We start from the raw sequence: 14,435 nt of genomic DNA, 5'->3' as shown, positions 1-14,435 counted from the left end.
GCTTGTCCTCAGAGGCGAGTAACAGGATCGGGTGGTCAGGCTCGCTGACTTGGTTGATGCATGTCATTGTATCCCAAATGCATAGATCGATGCTCATGATATCAATCACTGGATTGTCTGGTCCTGAATTGATTATTTACAGACCGCCTTGATATAGCTGGAATAACGCTGAGTGCAGCGTTAAACAACAAACAAACAAACACACAAGATTTGATTCTGTATGATTCTTCTGCGTTAGTTATGTTCAAATAAAAACGAATTGGACACTGTATTGTGCTGTGTAAAGCAGTGTGTGTTCTTTCTGGCCCATGATGATGATGATGATGATGATGATGATGATGATGATTTACGTAATAATCATATATATTTCAACAACTCTTCAAGTATTTACATTAATGATAATCATTATAAGTTACATACCACAAGAGTCCATGTCATGGCCGCATGCTTCAAGCAATTATTCTGGTTTTATTCAAACTTCATTCTCAGCTTCCGGGGCAGTATAGAACCTGTGAACTACATGTTGTTTCTGTGTTTCAGAGCAGCCCAGTTCCTCTATCGATGGCTACATCAAGCCTACCCTGGTCAATGTCATGTGAGTACCTCCTGCTTATCGTCAGTGGGGCACTGGTGGCCCAGGTGCGTGAGCACTACAATGCTGTGCAGAGTAGGCCTTAGGCATAGCAGGATATGCCTATCATGGGTTTCTATCCCAGAATCTACCTGAATGTGAAAAACTTGTCGACGCCAGGGTGTCACCAAAGTGGTGAACATCTACGACCTGCATCAATACAGGCTTTCCTCCCGCCATTATAACCAGCTGACATGGTTGATGCATGTCATCATATCTCAATTGTGTGGATCTTTGCTCATGATGTCAATGACAAGATTGTCTGGTCCAGACTCGATTAGTTACAGACCACCATCATATAGCTGGAATATTGCTGAGTGCGGCGTTTAACAACATACAAACAAACAAACAAAAACAAAGCAACACTACTCTCCCACCTATGCGACCAGCATATAGTCTGGAAGGTAATTTAAGGTACCGACATTTACTACAATAACTGAAAAACTATCGGACCAACTCCAGTCAAAGTTGGTATGAGATTATTAAACAGTCATACATAACTGGATATTACATTTAAAGACAATCAGTGCATGGATAAAAAATCTGTCTATTTAGCTATCACTATATTTCATCAACAACCAGACCTGTTCGTCAGGGATGGAACGAGCATTCATTGAAACAGCCATCTGCATAATGCTACCCCTGCGTCACAGGGCCATATGACACAGTTGAACCAATCAACTCAACTGGAAAGGGTGCACAGAAATCACACACGTTGAGACGCCTAACGCTAACACAGTATTTGTCCAGTTAGTGAGGACGCTTGACAATGTAGTATGGGTTCACTGCAACACGTTAGTCCACAATGTCATAGATGTAGTATGGGTTCACTGCAACACGTTAGTCCACAATGTCATAGATGTAGTATGGGTTCACTGCAACATGTTAGTCCACAATGTCATTGATGTAGTATGGGTTCACTGCAACACGTTAGACCACAATGTCATTGATGTAGTATGGGTTCACTGCAACACGTTAGTCCACAATGTCATTGATGTAGTATGGGTTCACTGCAACACGTTAGACCACAATGTCATTGATGTAGTATGTGTTCACTGCAACACGTTAGACCACAGTGTCACTGATGTAGTATGTGTTCACTGCAACACGTTAGTCCACAATGTCATAGATGTAGTATGGGTTCACTGCAACATGTTAGTCCACAATGTCATTGATGTAGTATGGGTTCACTGCAACACGTTAGTCCACAATGTCATTGATGTAGTATGGCTTCACTGCAACACGTTAGTCCACAATGTCATTGATGTAGTATGGGTTCACTGCAACACGTTAGACCACAATGTCATTGATGTAGTATGGGTTCACTGCAACATGTTAGTCCACAATGTCATAGATGTAGTATGGGTTCACTGCAACACGTTAGTCCACAATGTCATTGATGTAGTATGGGTTCACTGCAACATGTTAGTCCACAATGTCATTGATATAGTATGGGTTCACTGCAACACGTTAGTCCACAATGTCATTGATGTAGTATGGGTTCACTGCAACACGTTAGACCACAGTGTCATTGATGTAGCATGGGTTCACTGCAACACGCTAGACCACAATGTCATTGATGTAGTATGGGTTCACTGCAACACGTTAGTCCACAATGACATTGATGTAGTATGGGTTCACTGCAACACGTTAGTCCACAATGTCATTGATGTAGTATGTATTCACTGTAACACGTTAGTCCACAATGTCATTGATGTAGCATGGGTTCACTGCAACACGTTAGTCCACAATGTCATTGATGTAGCATGGGTTCACTGTAACACGTTAGTCCACAATGTCATTGATGTAGTATGGGTTCACTGTAGCACGTTAGTCCACAATGTCATTGATGTAGTATGGGTTCACTGCAACATGTTAGTCCACAATGTCATTGATGTAGTATGGGTTCACTGCAACACGTTAGACCACAGTGTCATTGATGTAGCATGGGTTCACTGCAACACGTTAGACCACAATGTCATTGATGTAGTATGTGTTCACTGCAACATGTTAGTCCACAATGTCATTGATGTAGTATGGGTTCACTGCAACACGTTAGACCACAGTGTCATTGATGTAGTATGGGTTCACTGCAACACGTTAGACCACAATGTCATTGATGTAGTATGGGTTCACTGCAACATGTTAGTCCACAATGTCATTGATGTAGTATGGGTTCACTGCAACACGTTAGTCCACAATGTCATTGATGTAGTATGGGTTCACTGCAACACGTTAGTCCACAATGTCATTGATGTAGTATGGGTTCACTGCAACACGTTAGTCCACAATGTCATTGATGTAGCATGGGTTCACTGCAACACACTAGTCCACAATGTCATTGATGTAGTATGGGTTCACTGCAACACGTTAGTCCACAATGTCATTGATGTAGCATGGGTTCACTGCAACACACTAGTCCACAATGTCATTGATGTAGTATGGGTTCACTGTAACACGTTAGTCCACAATTTCATTGATGTAGTATGGGTTCACTGCAACACGTTAGTCCACAATGTCATTGATGTAGTATGGGTTCACTGCAACACGTTAGTCCACAATGTCATAGATGTAGTATGGGTTCACTGCAACACGTTAGTCCACAATGTCATTGATGTAGTATGGGTTCACTGCAACACGTTAGTCCACAATGTCATTGATGTAGTATGGGTTCACTGCAACACGTTAGTCCACAATGTCATTGATGTAGTATGGGTTCACTGCAACACGTTAGTCCACAATGTCATTGATGTAGTATGGGTTCACTGCAACACGTTAGTCCACAATGTCATTGATGTAGTATGGGTTCACTGCAACACACTAGTCCACAATGTCATTGATGTAGTGTGGGTTCACTGCAACACGTTAGTCCACAATGTCATTGATGTAGCATGGGTTCACTGCAACACACTAGTCCACAATGTCATTGATGTAGTATGGGTTCACTGTAACACGTTAGTCCACAATGTCATTGATGTAGTATGGGTTCACTGCAACACGTTAGTCCACAATGTCATTGATGTAGTATGGGTTCACTGCAACACGTTAGTCCACAATGTCATAGATGTAGTATGGGTTCACTGCAACACGTTAGTCCACAATGTCATTGATGTAGTATGGGTTCACTGCAACACACTAGTCCACAATGTCATTGATGTAGTATGGGTTCACTGCAACACGTTAATCCACAATGTCATTGATGTAGTATGGGTTCACTGCAACATGTTAGTCCACAATGTCATTGATGTAGTATGGGTTCACTGTAGCACGTTAGTCCACAATGTCATTGATGTAGTATGGGTTCACTGTAACGCGTTAGACCACAATGTCATTGATGTAGTATGGGTTCACTGCAACACGTTAGTCCACAATGTCATTGATGTAGTATGGGTTCACTGCAACACGTTAGTTCCACAATGTCATTGATGTAGTATGGCTTCACTGCAACATGCTAGTCCACATTGTCATTGATGTAGTATGGGTTCACTGCAACACGTTAGTCCACAATGTCATAGATGTAGTATGGGTTCACTGCAACACGTTAGTCCACAATGTCATTGATGTAGTATGGGTTCACTGCAACACGTTAGACCACAATGTCATTGATGTAGTATGGGTTCACTGCAACACGTTAGACCACAATGTCACTGATGTAGTTTGCTTTATCATCTGATGGACACTGTTATCAATGTGATAAACCTATAAGATAAACTTGGTATCATAATACAATGAATATGCAAATGAGGAGGAACTACTTTTAACCTCCATAAAGCGAAGTCAATGTTGTGAATTCGCTTTAATGATGGAAAGCGCACGTTAAATCCCCAATTACTTACTTAGTTACTTACTTTGCTCAGAACTGTGTGCTAAATACTCATATTGATGGAAAGCACATGTAAAATCTCTGAAATAGTTAGTTTGTTGTTCAGAGGAATATTGACCTATGTTCCCAATAAGTTTTGACAGAGCTTTTCCTAGGTGTTGGTGGCTATGTCATCAAACATGGCTTCAAATCACACGGCACTTTATAAAAATGGGACGGTTCACTCCAACACTGTATTCATACGTGGTTTTTAATGTTACTTAATTGGGAAGAATTACAATTTAAGAAATCAATTTTTGGAAGAATAGCGTTATATTATTAGAGATAAATATAAATATCAAATATTAGGAATAAAAAATATGTATTATGTTTGCCAAAGGCTACCATAATTCTGTTTTTGTCCTAATGTATGGTATTTACAATATATAGAAACACATTCAGATAATAATTTTATTTTATTTCTTTATATGAAAATATTATTATTATGATTATTATGGTGGAAATAAGGTTGGCTTTACTTTTGAATCATGATGTCAGTTTTTCAGATTCTAGCCATTTTCATCCATATGTGCTAGCAATACAATAGAAATACAAATATTTAAATTAGAGGTCATCATTGAGGGGCATCAACAGTCTTCCAGACATAAACTGTCTTGTGACATTAAAACTCAACAGTGGAATTCTGTGCAGTGTACACTGGCAATAGAAACAATGAACAGCCCTCTGTTGTCAAATATGATGGGGGGCATGGGGGGCACAGTTGTCTTGGGTGCCGCAATTCACTGTGCAGACTTGCATTCCTTGGCACACTTGAAACTTATGATTGTGGGTTCAAACCCCAGTTTTCCCCGATAATGTTTCTTGGTTTGACAGCACCTTACCTGTGCTCATGGGTTTCACCAAAATGGTAAATATCTGAGACCTGCATCACTTCGTCTATCCTCCCACATTAAGCTGACAAGCAGTGAAATAACTGGAATAATGTTAAAACGGCATTAAACCCAACTCACTCACTCTTCTGTTTGTGATTGTGTTGGATCAATGAATTAACTTGTTAATGAGAAACTTTTATTATGAACATAATACTCTAGTGCCATGAATGAAGCATAACATTATCTTTAGGGATATATAACTGGTCATATTCATCAGCCATTGTTGTTCCACCGTGAGGACTGCAGGTGACAACCGGTCCCCATCAACCTATACTGGTAATATGAGACTTGGGAATACGGGGGGAGGGAGGGGAATACGGGGGAGTGAGGGGAATACAGGGGAGGGGGGGAATACGGGGGAGTGAGGGGAATACGAGGGAGGGAGGGGAATACGGGGCGAGGGAGGGGAATACGGGGCAAGGGAGGGGAATACGGGGAGGGAGGGGAATATGGGGGAGGGAGGGGAATACGGGGGAGGGGAGGACTTGAGAGAAGGAACACTGCATGATGCCTGTGAAGTGCTGCTGAAATCAGGTTTATTGGCCTTATTGCATTGTTTTACAGCAGGTAGGGGACTCAGGAGAGTGAGTGAGTGAGTGAGCAAGCAAGCAGAGTGTCAGTTATATCACCAAGTGTCAGTTTCATGTGGAAGGTGACTAAATGGATGGGGTGGTCTTGCTTGGTGACTCGGTTGATTGTGTATCATCATAGCCCATACAGTAAGGATTGATGCTCCTAATATCAATCACTAGCTTGTCTGGTCTGTGATCCGGAATCAATTATTGACAGGCCACCATTATTTCGCTGGAATAGTGCTGTTTTAAATGTCAAACAAACCCTTAATGTTTGTGCACGATGGTGTATATTTTGAGCATTAGTTTTTAAGCAAGAGATGTATCAGTGACGTGCGTGGTACTTAGTTGACAATTTGGTCAGAAAGCCCTTAATAGAGACAAGGATGGTGTTATAATAGCTGTAGGCCTCACTTGCATCAGCCATTGGTGCTCTGTTCTCAGACAGTCTGCTGGACCCTTGTTACAGTAGAATCTGTGTCAGATATACCGGTACTGAAAGGCTTACTGACCAATAGTCATACTTAGTCAATCAATTACTGGCCTGAACAGGATTGATTTTTCATCTTGTGAAATTAGATATAACTGTATTGGCTTAGCCAGGGAAATTAGATTCCAGTATCTATTCCAGTATCATATGATTGGGTACTTACAGTGAATTGGATAAAATGGGTTCATATTATTTTAACAATTCAATTGGGTGTCTATGAGGTATACGCTCAGACTGCAGGCTAGTGCTAAGGTGGAATAGTTGCTCTAAGTTAATAGTTGCACTAATTTGACAGTTGCACTTATTTAATAGTTGCGAGTGAGTAGTAGTCTCTTCATGGACTAAACACTCTCTTGGAGGACTAAGACGCCACAGATTACTTCACAGAGTTGTGTCCCTTTGGTTCAATCAATCTTGTGAGTTCAAATCCCAGATTTGCCCCAATGGTGATACATTTGGTTTGTCTGTGCCATACTTATGCTCCTGGGTTTCACCAAACTTGCAAACATCTGTGCCCTGCATCATGCCAGGTCTAACAAAAGGATCTATTGATACAGGCAAGAATGCTGGGTGTAGGTAGTTTCTAGTGCTGGTTGCTCCAGTATAAAATTTGACCCCAACTACAGTCAAGTCCCATTAATCCGACACTGTTGGTTGCATATGATTATGTCGGATTAACGAGTATGTCGGATAAACAAAATTAGGTAGTATCAACGTTCGTGACCGAAAATCGGACAACAAGATGATAACGATTCAAATACGTTATAATAAATAAAGAGGGAAAAGGCAATATTCGTATTCTTATGTTACATTGGTAGAGGTATATGTTTTCTAATCATATGTTTCTAATGTATGACTGATTCAACATACTTTTTAAAGCATTTGGGATGGAAGTCGTCAATTTGAAACTAGTGCCGCAATGCTTAAGAAAGCTGTTTCTTAGTGGCTAATGTTGACTTCCTGTTTGTAATTTCATGGTCGGTCAAAGTTTGCGAAAGGTCGATCTGACGTGATCTGTGATGGGATGTCCTCGGTGGTAGCGAGAACTTGTATCCGATTTAATGAGATTGAGGTAATCAAGGCATGTGATTAACCCTGTTTTGTTTAATTGAAGCAGTAATTGTTTATTGTTAAGCAAATTTATCTCTGCAGCTGTTGAAATATGCAACTACTCGCCAACTCGTCTTGCATCAAAACATGGGGCTGTGTACTCTCGGGCAGATGACCACGGAGTACACTGATCACTGTTTCGGATTAACGAGATTGATAATGAGTGATTTCGGTTATTTGTTGCAAATTATGTGTGTCGGAGTCGGAGTGCGAGACTGTCGGATTAACGAGACTAAATAGCACTGATTTAATCTGTTCCCATCATTAGTGTCGGATAAGGCCGATTGTTGGATTAACGAGTGTCGGATTAACGAGACTTGACTGTACATGGATTAATAGGACCATGATGAGTGGAATGCTAGTGTATCAGAAACGTGATGAACTTGGTCAAGGCAGCCAAATATTGTGGCACTCGGTTGGCTTTTCTCATTATGAGGGATTTTACTTGACGAAAGAACCCAAGAAGGTACATGATCATAAGATAGGTCGCTTTCATGTCTGGATGAATTAGCCCTCCTCGCATTGCTGTATGGTAGAAAAAAGTATCCTTAGAGTACTGGTTGCAGGGGTTGGTCTTAAATATGCCTCAACGATCACAGGAGTGGAAACTGTTTGATGTGAAAGTAATTGGGCAAATTGTCATAGTCTCTTATCATTATCACAGGATTCACTGCTCAACTGAAGGCTTCACCTCCAGTGATCAATACGGTTATGGTTGGCAATAGCGTTCTTTGCCAAGACATCATTGCTTTGTCATGACCTATGTCCAATGTGTATAAAAAAAACATGACATAATAGTCTCAGTTGGTATAAAAAATACCTGATTTGTCACAAAGTTTAAATGCATGCCAAACTACAGTAACCCGAGCCACCAACACCCTCCCTGAACCAACCCACTCCAACCCCAACCACCTCCACCCTCCCTGACCCAACCATCTCCACCCTCCCTGACCCAACCCACTCCAACCCCAACCACCTCCACCCTCCCTGACTCAACCACCTCCACCCTCCCTGACCCAACCCACTCCAACCCCAACCATGTCCACCCACCCTGAACCAACCAACTTCAACCCCATCCACCCCATCCACCTCCATCTCCTCTCCCACTCCCATTAACCAGCCTCAACCGCACTGCAACAACTCTGTCATCATATCCCAATTGGGCAGATCGATGCTCATGATGTAAATCACCGGATTGTCTGGTCCAGACTCGATTATTTACAGACCGCCATTATTTTTCAGCAGAACCTGGATATAACAAAAACACAGACAGAGCAAACAAACAAATACAATGAAATGTTACAAAAATTACAAATTGCTCTATTATAACAAACAAACTCTTTACAGCAAATTAACATACACAGCTAACTGATATTTGATCCCCGACAAGCCCACATACAAATAATTAGAGTTAGTGTCCTTGACAATTGTCTAAACCCAATCAAAACAGCTCAGTCAATGAGAATCAGCACAATCAGTGGTGATACCTGATTAAACCTTATTAAATTTGTTTTTGTTAACCTTACCTTCGACTAATCTTCTCCGTACCATTAACATTAAACATATAAATGCTGCAATTATTGTGTTTTGTGTAATCGAAGATGGCGGATGTGTCCGAGAGAAAATGTGTATAACGAACAACATATAAAACAAATTGATTTCTCTTGTCCCCTGTACTTTTGTGTTTATGTTCTACTGTAGCTGGAATTTTGCTGAGTGTGAAGTTAAACAACAAACAATATATAATACTAAATTTGAGTTTCATAACAGTATGAATTATCTGGTCTCTGTCCAGACATGATGGGTATTGTTCACAGTATTGATTGGCACTATTACACAACAAATCAGGGATTACAAGTTTATTTGATGTGAATGATATATTGTACATGACAAAACAGCCATCAATGATGGCAGACCTATTCCCAGTGGTGTACAAGAGTTAGCAGGCTGTACCTGAACAGATCAATACATAGCAGGGGAGCCACCCGATTGGTCAGAACCCAGTCGTGATGTCGCTATAGAGGATAATTGGGAGGATTGTGGAGACACGTGATATCCTGCTGTATGGCTTCTCTTAACGAGCTTACCACACGGGATTATGGCCATGGGGAGCGCTGGTAACTGTGAGATACAGAAACTTCATGTAAAGCTGAAGCAAATTCAGAATTGCCAGAACTTAATGTGGAAGGAAAGCCTGAAGTGATACAGGTCTTAGACATTTACCATTTCTGTGAAACCCATGAGCATGGGTATGGTGCTGACAAACCATTGGCAATTGACAATTGGGGCTAACCAGGATTCAAAACCACAATCATTTTTTTCTGGCGTGCCCCGGGGACGCAACTCTGCGCAGTGAATTGCGGCACCTCAGACGACTGGGCCACACGTGCCCCTTGCCAGAACTGAAACATTAATTAACATTTGTACCCCTGTCAAGATGTTGTGGAAGGCTATTCATGGGTCTGATTCAAATTATACGCAAGGTATGGTGGACACTCTGAAGACCTTCAGAAATGTTTCTGTAGTTGAAGATGCTGGAAATCATCTGTCGGAGAGGAACAGTACTTCTTCAATGGAGGAGTTCACGATGACAAAGGTGCTGTTCATTCTGTATCTGACCCTCCTGGCTCTCGGCATCATTACTGGGAACACAGTGGTCATCGTGGCTGTCATGAAGTTTCACTTCCTGCAACAATTCCGGTATATCCTGTTAGTGTCTTTGTCCGTTGCCGACCTGCTTCAAGGAACAGTGACAGTTCCACTGTACATTACATGGTCGGTAGTGCCAAGCCTGTTTCGGAACGAAACATTGTGTCATGTGACTTTACTGAGTTGTCTGATGGTTGTCACAGCTTCCATCTTGAACTTGACTGTCGTCACAATCAATCACTATTTGGCGATCTGCTATCCCTTGTGGCACCATCGGATTATTTCCCTGAAACCACACCTACTACCTTTGGTTATAGCTTTGGTGTGGATGATCAGTATTCTCACAACAGGGTTGTCCCATTTTGCGATGAACACAGAGTTTGAGGAGTGTATTTATTACAAAGTTTTCGACAAGACATTTCTGCTTGTGTCGGTGATAGCGGGAGCTTTAGTCCCATTTGCTTGCTTGGCTTATTCCCATCTGAGAATTTTCCTGATATCGAGAGATTTGGACATGAAGTATCGAGAACAGACCTTGAGAGTCCAGAGTCAGACCTTCTTGTCACCCCGTAACCAATGTCGACGAGGTTCCAGTCATCTGCTTCAGACAACCAAAACTATCATCATTGTAGTCACCTGCTTTCTGTTTGCTTGGCTTCCGTTCTCAGCTCTGATTCTTGTCTTTACCTTTTGCGAGTCCTGTGAACCAGGCCATGCAATGGATGTGGTGCTTCACCTGGCTTTTACAAACTCAGTATTGAACCCTATAATCTACGCCCTGTGTCATAGCAGTTTTAAGACTGCTTATCTAAAACTGTTTAGGTGCAGATTGACTCCACCATCAAATAGATGAAGACGATGGAATGTAGGATGTTCTTGCTGTGAATGTACTTCCAGTAATTTTCTCTATCGTGAAAAATTGAATAATGCTTTCTTGATATCCCATATGGTTAATTATGTCGATGGATCTCAATTTATGTAAGTGTTTAGGTGCAGATTGACTCCACCATCAAATAGATGAAGACGATGAAATGTAGGATGTTCTTGCTGTGAATGTACTTCCAGTAATTTTCTCTATCGTGAAAAATTGAATAATGCTCTCTTGATATCCCATATGGTTAATTATGTCGATGGATCTCAATTTATGTAAGTGTTGAATCTACAGATTGAAGGACAGTTTAAATCTTGCAATAAGTAAGGCCCGAAACAGTCATCCAGTAGTCAATGCCCTTATAAGTTTACAAACTTCAGGTACATTCAGTGCAAGGGCCTTGGAGCTGTTTTATCGTTGGACTTAACAGCCTTTTGTTCAAGGACTGTTGAACGATTTTGTTCACTGACTTAAGGAATATTTAGTTCATTGAATTCAGCAGCAATAGTTAGTTCAAAGATGTCATGAACTGTCAGTTTGCAACGTGGAAGAAAGCCATTATATATTGCTCCAACGCACCTCTCCATAACACACAGAAGCAATGGTAGGACAAGGTATTGGTGGGTGTTGTTTAGCTTTACATGTGTTTTGTACAGCATTTCTATTGAAAAATAATATTCTCATGGTTTGCCAACATAGTGCAGATACTAGAGACGATATCATGCCTGATCTATTGTACATTGTGTATTGTGAAGAGGACATCTCACCTGGGTGTCTTTTGATACCAAATCAATACCAAATCCATGCTCGTCAGTAGAAGTTTGAAACACCGAGGCTTCTTGATTCTCTATTCAGGTTAAACGAGGAGTATTTATAACAGAATAAGGTATGTCATCTTTTCTAGTACCCGGTATATGTATTTTGAGTCAATAAATGTTTTAAACTCTGAGGCTTGCCAAGGAGTTTAAAACCTATATTGGCAAGTGTTGATATATTTAACATACAAAAGACAAGCGTGAGATTCTATTTATCATCCAAAAATCATTCTTCTAACCTTTGGTCTGCAAAGGTTTGTGATGCAATTTCATTGTAGTGATCACTTGATCAGTCTGGTGGGGAACTGGTGCCTTTTGATGATTTGGGATGTATATTTTTTATTTTTTGTTTTGTTTTCAAGAATTTTCATGATGAAAACAAGTTGTTTTCTGTTTGTGGAACAGAACTCCAAAACTGTTGACTATTTCTGGATGAAACTTGCTAAGCAGATCAGTCTAGTGGGGAACTGGTGCCTTTCGATGATTTGGATTTTTTATATGTATATGTTTTTTTTATGTTTTGATGACGACAAGATGGACTTTACTGAAAATGAGGGTAGTGCTCGTTTCCCGAGCAGAACTCCAAAACGTTGAATATTTCTAGGTGTATCTTGCTATACAGATCAGTCTGGTGGTGAACTGGAGCCTTTTGATAGTTTGGGATTTTGAAAAATACTGAACAGGATTATTTATTTTTTTACTGAACTGAAGGTATCCAATGGCAATGAACCTAAAGTAGGGTGTAAGTAGCACCGAATTGCACCAGAACGAGGGATATGTCATCTCCTGATGACTTGTGTTTCTTGATGAGAATCCTCAACCTTTACCCAGAGCTCAAATTGAGCATTCTCGCTGGTAACTCTGATTTACAACTGATTCAGTAGAGAATAGTTCACACAGTGTAGTAATTGCCTCAGGTCCATGGACCACAATTAACTGGTTCAGTAGTTGGTTTGGGCAGCAATCTTAGTGCTTTTAGCCAACAGACAGTGGCCACAAAGTGGTTCAAATCTTTGCCATATCCATGTACAAATGTGCATGCATAACATCCTTAATCACAAATGTAAGTAAACATAGATATGTCTATACCTGACGAGTTTGTTTATTGGTTGATACAAAGGATCACAAACTGCTCTGCTGTTTTTGATTTGGCAAGAATCACCGTATAGACTTGGTTCAGTACATGTTATCCTACCCTGATGTATTGCCATACCAAGGGCCAATGAAAGCTATGTTTAGTAGGGCTGGGGTGGGTAACTCGGGTACTCGGGTCGGGTGGGTCCTGAGTAGGATCCTGGGTACCCACAGGACTACCCGGACCAGTGGTTAGTCTCGTGATTATATTGTTTAATGGCAAAAATTATCTAGAACTCTATGGTTACACTATAAGTGACAAATGTTCACATTTCTTTCCGACTATGCACCATTCCTTCTGACTTTTTATGTTGGCTATAAGATAAAACTTCAGTCAACTTCAGTGTATGCATGACCAGATAATTTTATACCTGTATCTAAATGCATTTTGACAGGAGTATGGTCAATCGTTTCCCAATCAGACATTTTGTACCTATCTCTTGAGACCTACAGCGGGTGCCCGGGTAGGGTCAGGTAATAGGGGGTGGGTACCCGGGTAGTAAATTTGGACTCGTCCCAGCCCTAATGTTTAGTGTTGTGCAATCACAACCTACACAAAATCAGCCTCTGCCTGTAAATCTGTTAAGGTAGGCAGCAACCCAGACAAAGAACACAATTAGTCCCATTAAGTACATCTATGAGTTATAGTTTTAGTAATGACAGCTGGGCTCTGTTCTATTTCGATGCTGTAATTACCCTTTGGACACTCCCCTTGGACACTCCCTTAGCTTTGTTGTTGTTTGGTAATTATTTAATGCCGCACTCAGCAATATTCCAGCTACAGTAAGCTACGGTTATCACGAACACGCTTATAACAAACTTACGGATATAACAAACTTTTTTGGTCCCGACTATTTGCTGTAGTTATGCTGTATATATGCTTATAACGAAGTACGGTTATAACGAACTAAAATTAGTAGTCCCTTTGAGTTCATTATAACTGTACTTTACTGTATATGACTGGATCAGACAATCCAGTGATTGGCATGAAAGTCTCAGCAGGGATTTTCTAAAAGTAGCACTGCATCTCGGTCGTTGAGTCGTTCGAGTTAACGAACTATATAGCTTGCACTGGGAAATATTAAAGTACTTGCAAGTTGATTGAAGACTTGTAACCACTTGGAAACTGTTTGTCTTCACTTAATGTTTTTAATCACTTCAGCGCAAATGCAACAGTTGTTGGTTGTGGCACCCTGATGTTGATTTTGTACAACATTCTCTGATTGGACTCTCAACACCTGGGATAGTTCTCTCATATTTTAGTGCCGAAATTTAGGCTTGAAATGGAAAAGGTGAAAACTAGAACTTGGGAAGATGTGAACCGTAATACAATCACAAGTTTTAAGTACAGGACCGATCTGCATGACAGACGAGACCAGCTACAGAACATTAGGATGAGGACAGAAAA

At 40.8% G+C, this 14,435-nt stretch overlaps 2 protein-coding genes across 2 annotated transcripts in view; both read left to right on the top strand.

Annotated features, from left to right (window-relative positions):
* LOC125372347 (signal transducer and activator of transcription 5A-like) overlaps positions 1-14,435 on the top strand; it is a 66,770-nt gene that overhangs the window by 38,861 nt on the left and 13,474 nt on the right. Inside the window, exon 19 of the mRNA XM_048382014.1 lies at positions 541-595. Within this exon, the coding sequence (XP_048237971.1) occupies positions 541-595 (55 nt within the window). The remainder of the gene's footprint in view (positions 1-540; positions 596-14,435) is intronic.
* LOC125372348 (histamine H2 receptor-like) lies at positions 8,558-13,205 on the top strand. The gene has a single exon (XM_048382015.1). The coding sequence runs from the start codon at positions 9,996-9,998 to the stop codon at positions 11,058-11,060; it is 1,065 nt and encodes a 354-aa protein (XP_048237972.1). The 5' UTR covers positions 8,558-9,995; the 3' UTR covers positions 11,061-13,205.

This window comes from Haliotis rufescens, unplaced genomic scaffold (assembly GCF_023055435.1).
Source record: "Haliotis rufescens isolate VD_foot unplaced genomic scaffold, xgHalRufe1.0.p SCAF_4, whole genome shotgun sequence".
Taxonomy (NCBI): domain Eukaryota; kingdom Metazoa; phylum Mollusca; class Gastropoda; order Lepetellida; family Haliotidae; genus Haliotis; species Haliotis rufescens.
Note: the sequence above shows the minus strand (reverse complement) of the source record. Positions and strands in the feature narration are given on the sequence as shown.

Coding starts and splice junctions, on each gene's coding strand:
- LOC125372348 (XM_048382015.1), top strand. CDS start 9,996: ATGTTGTGGAAGGCTATTCATGGGTCTGATTCAAATTATACGCAAGGT.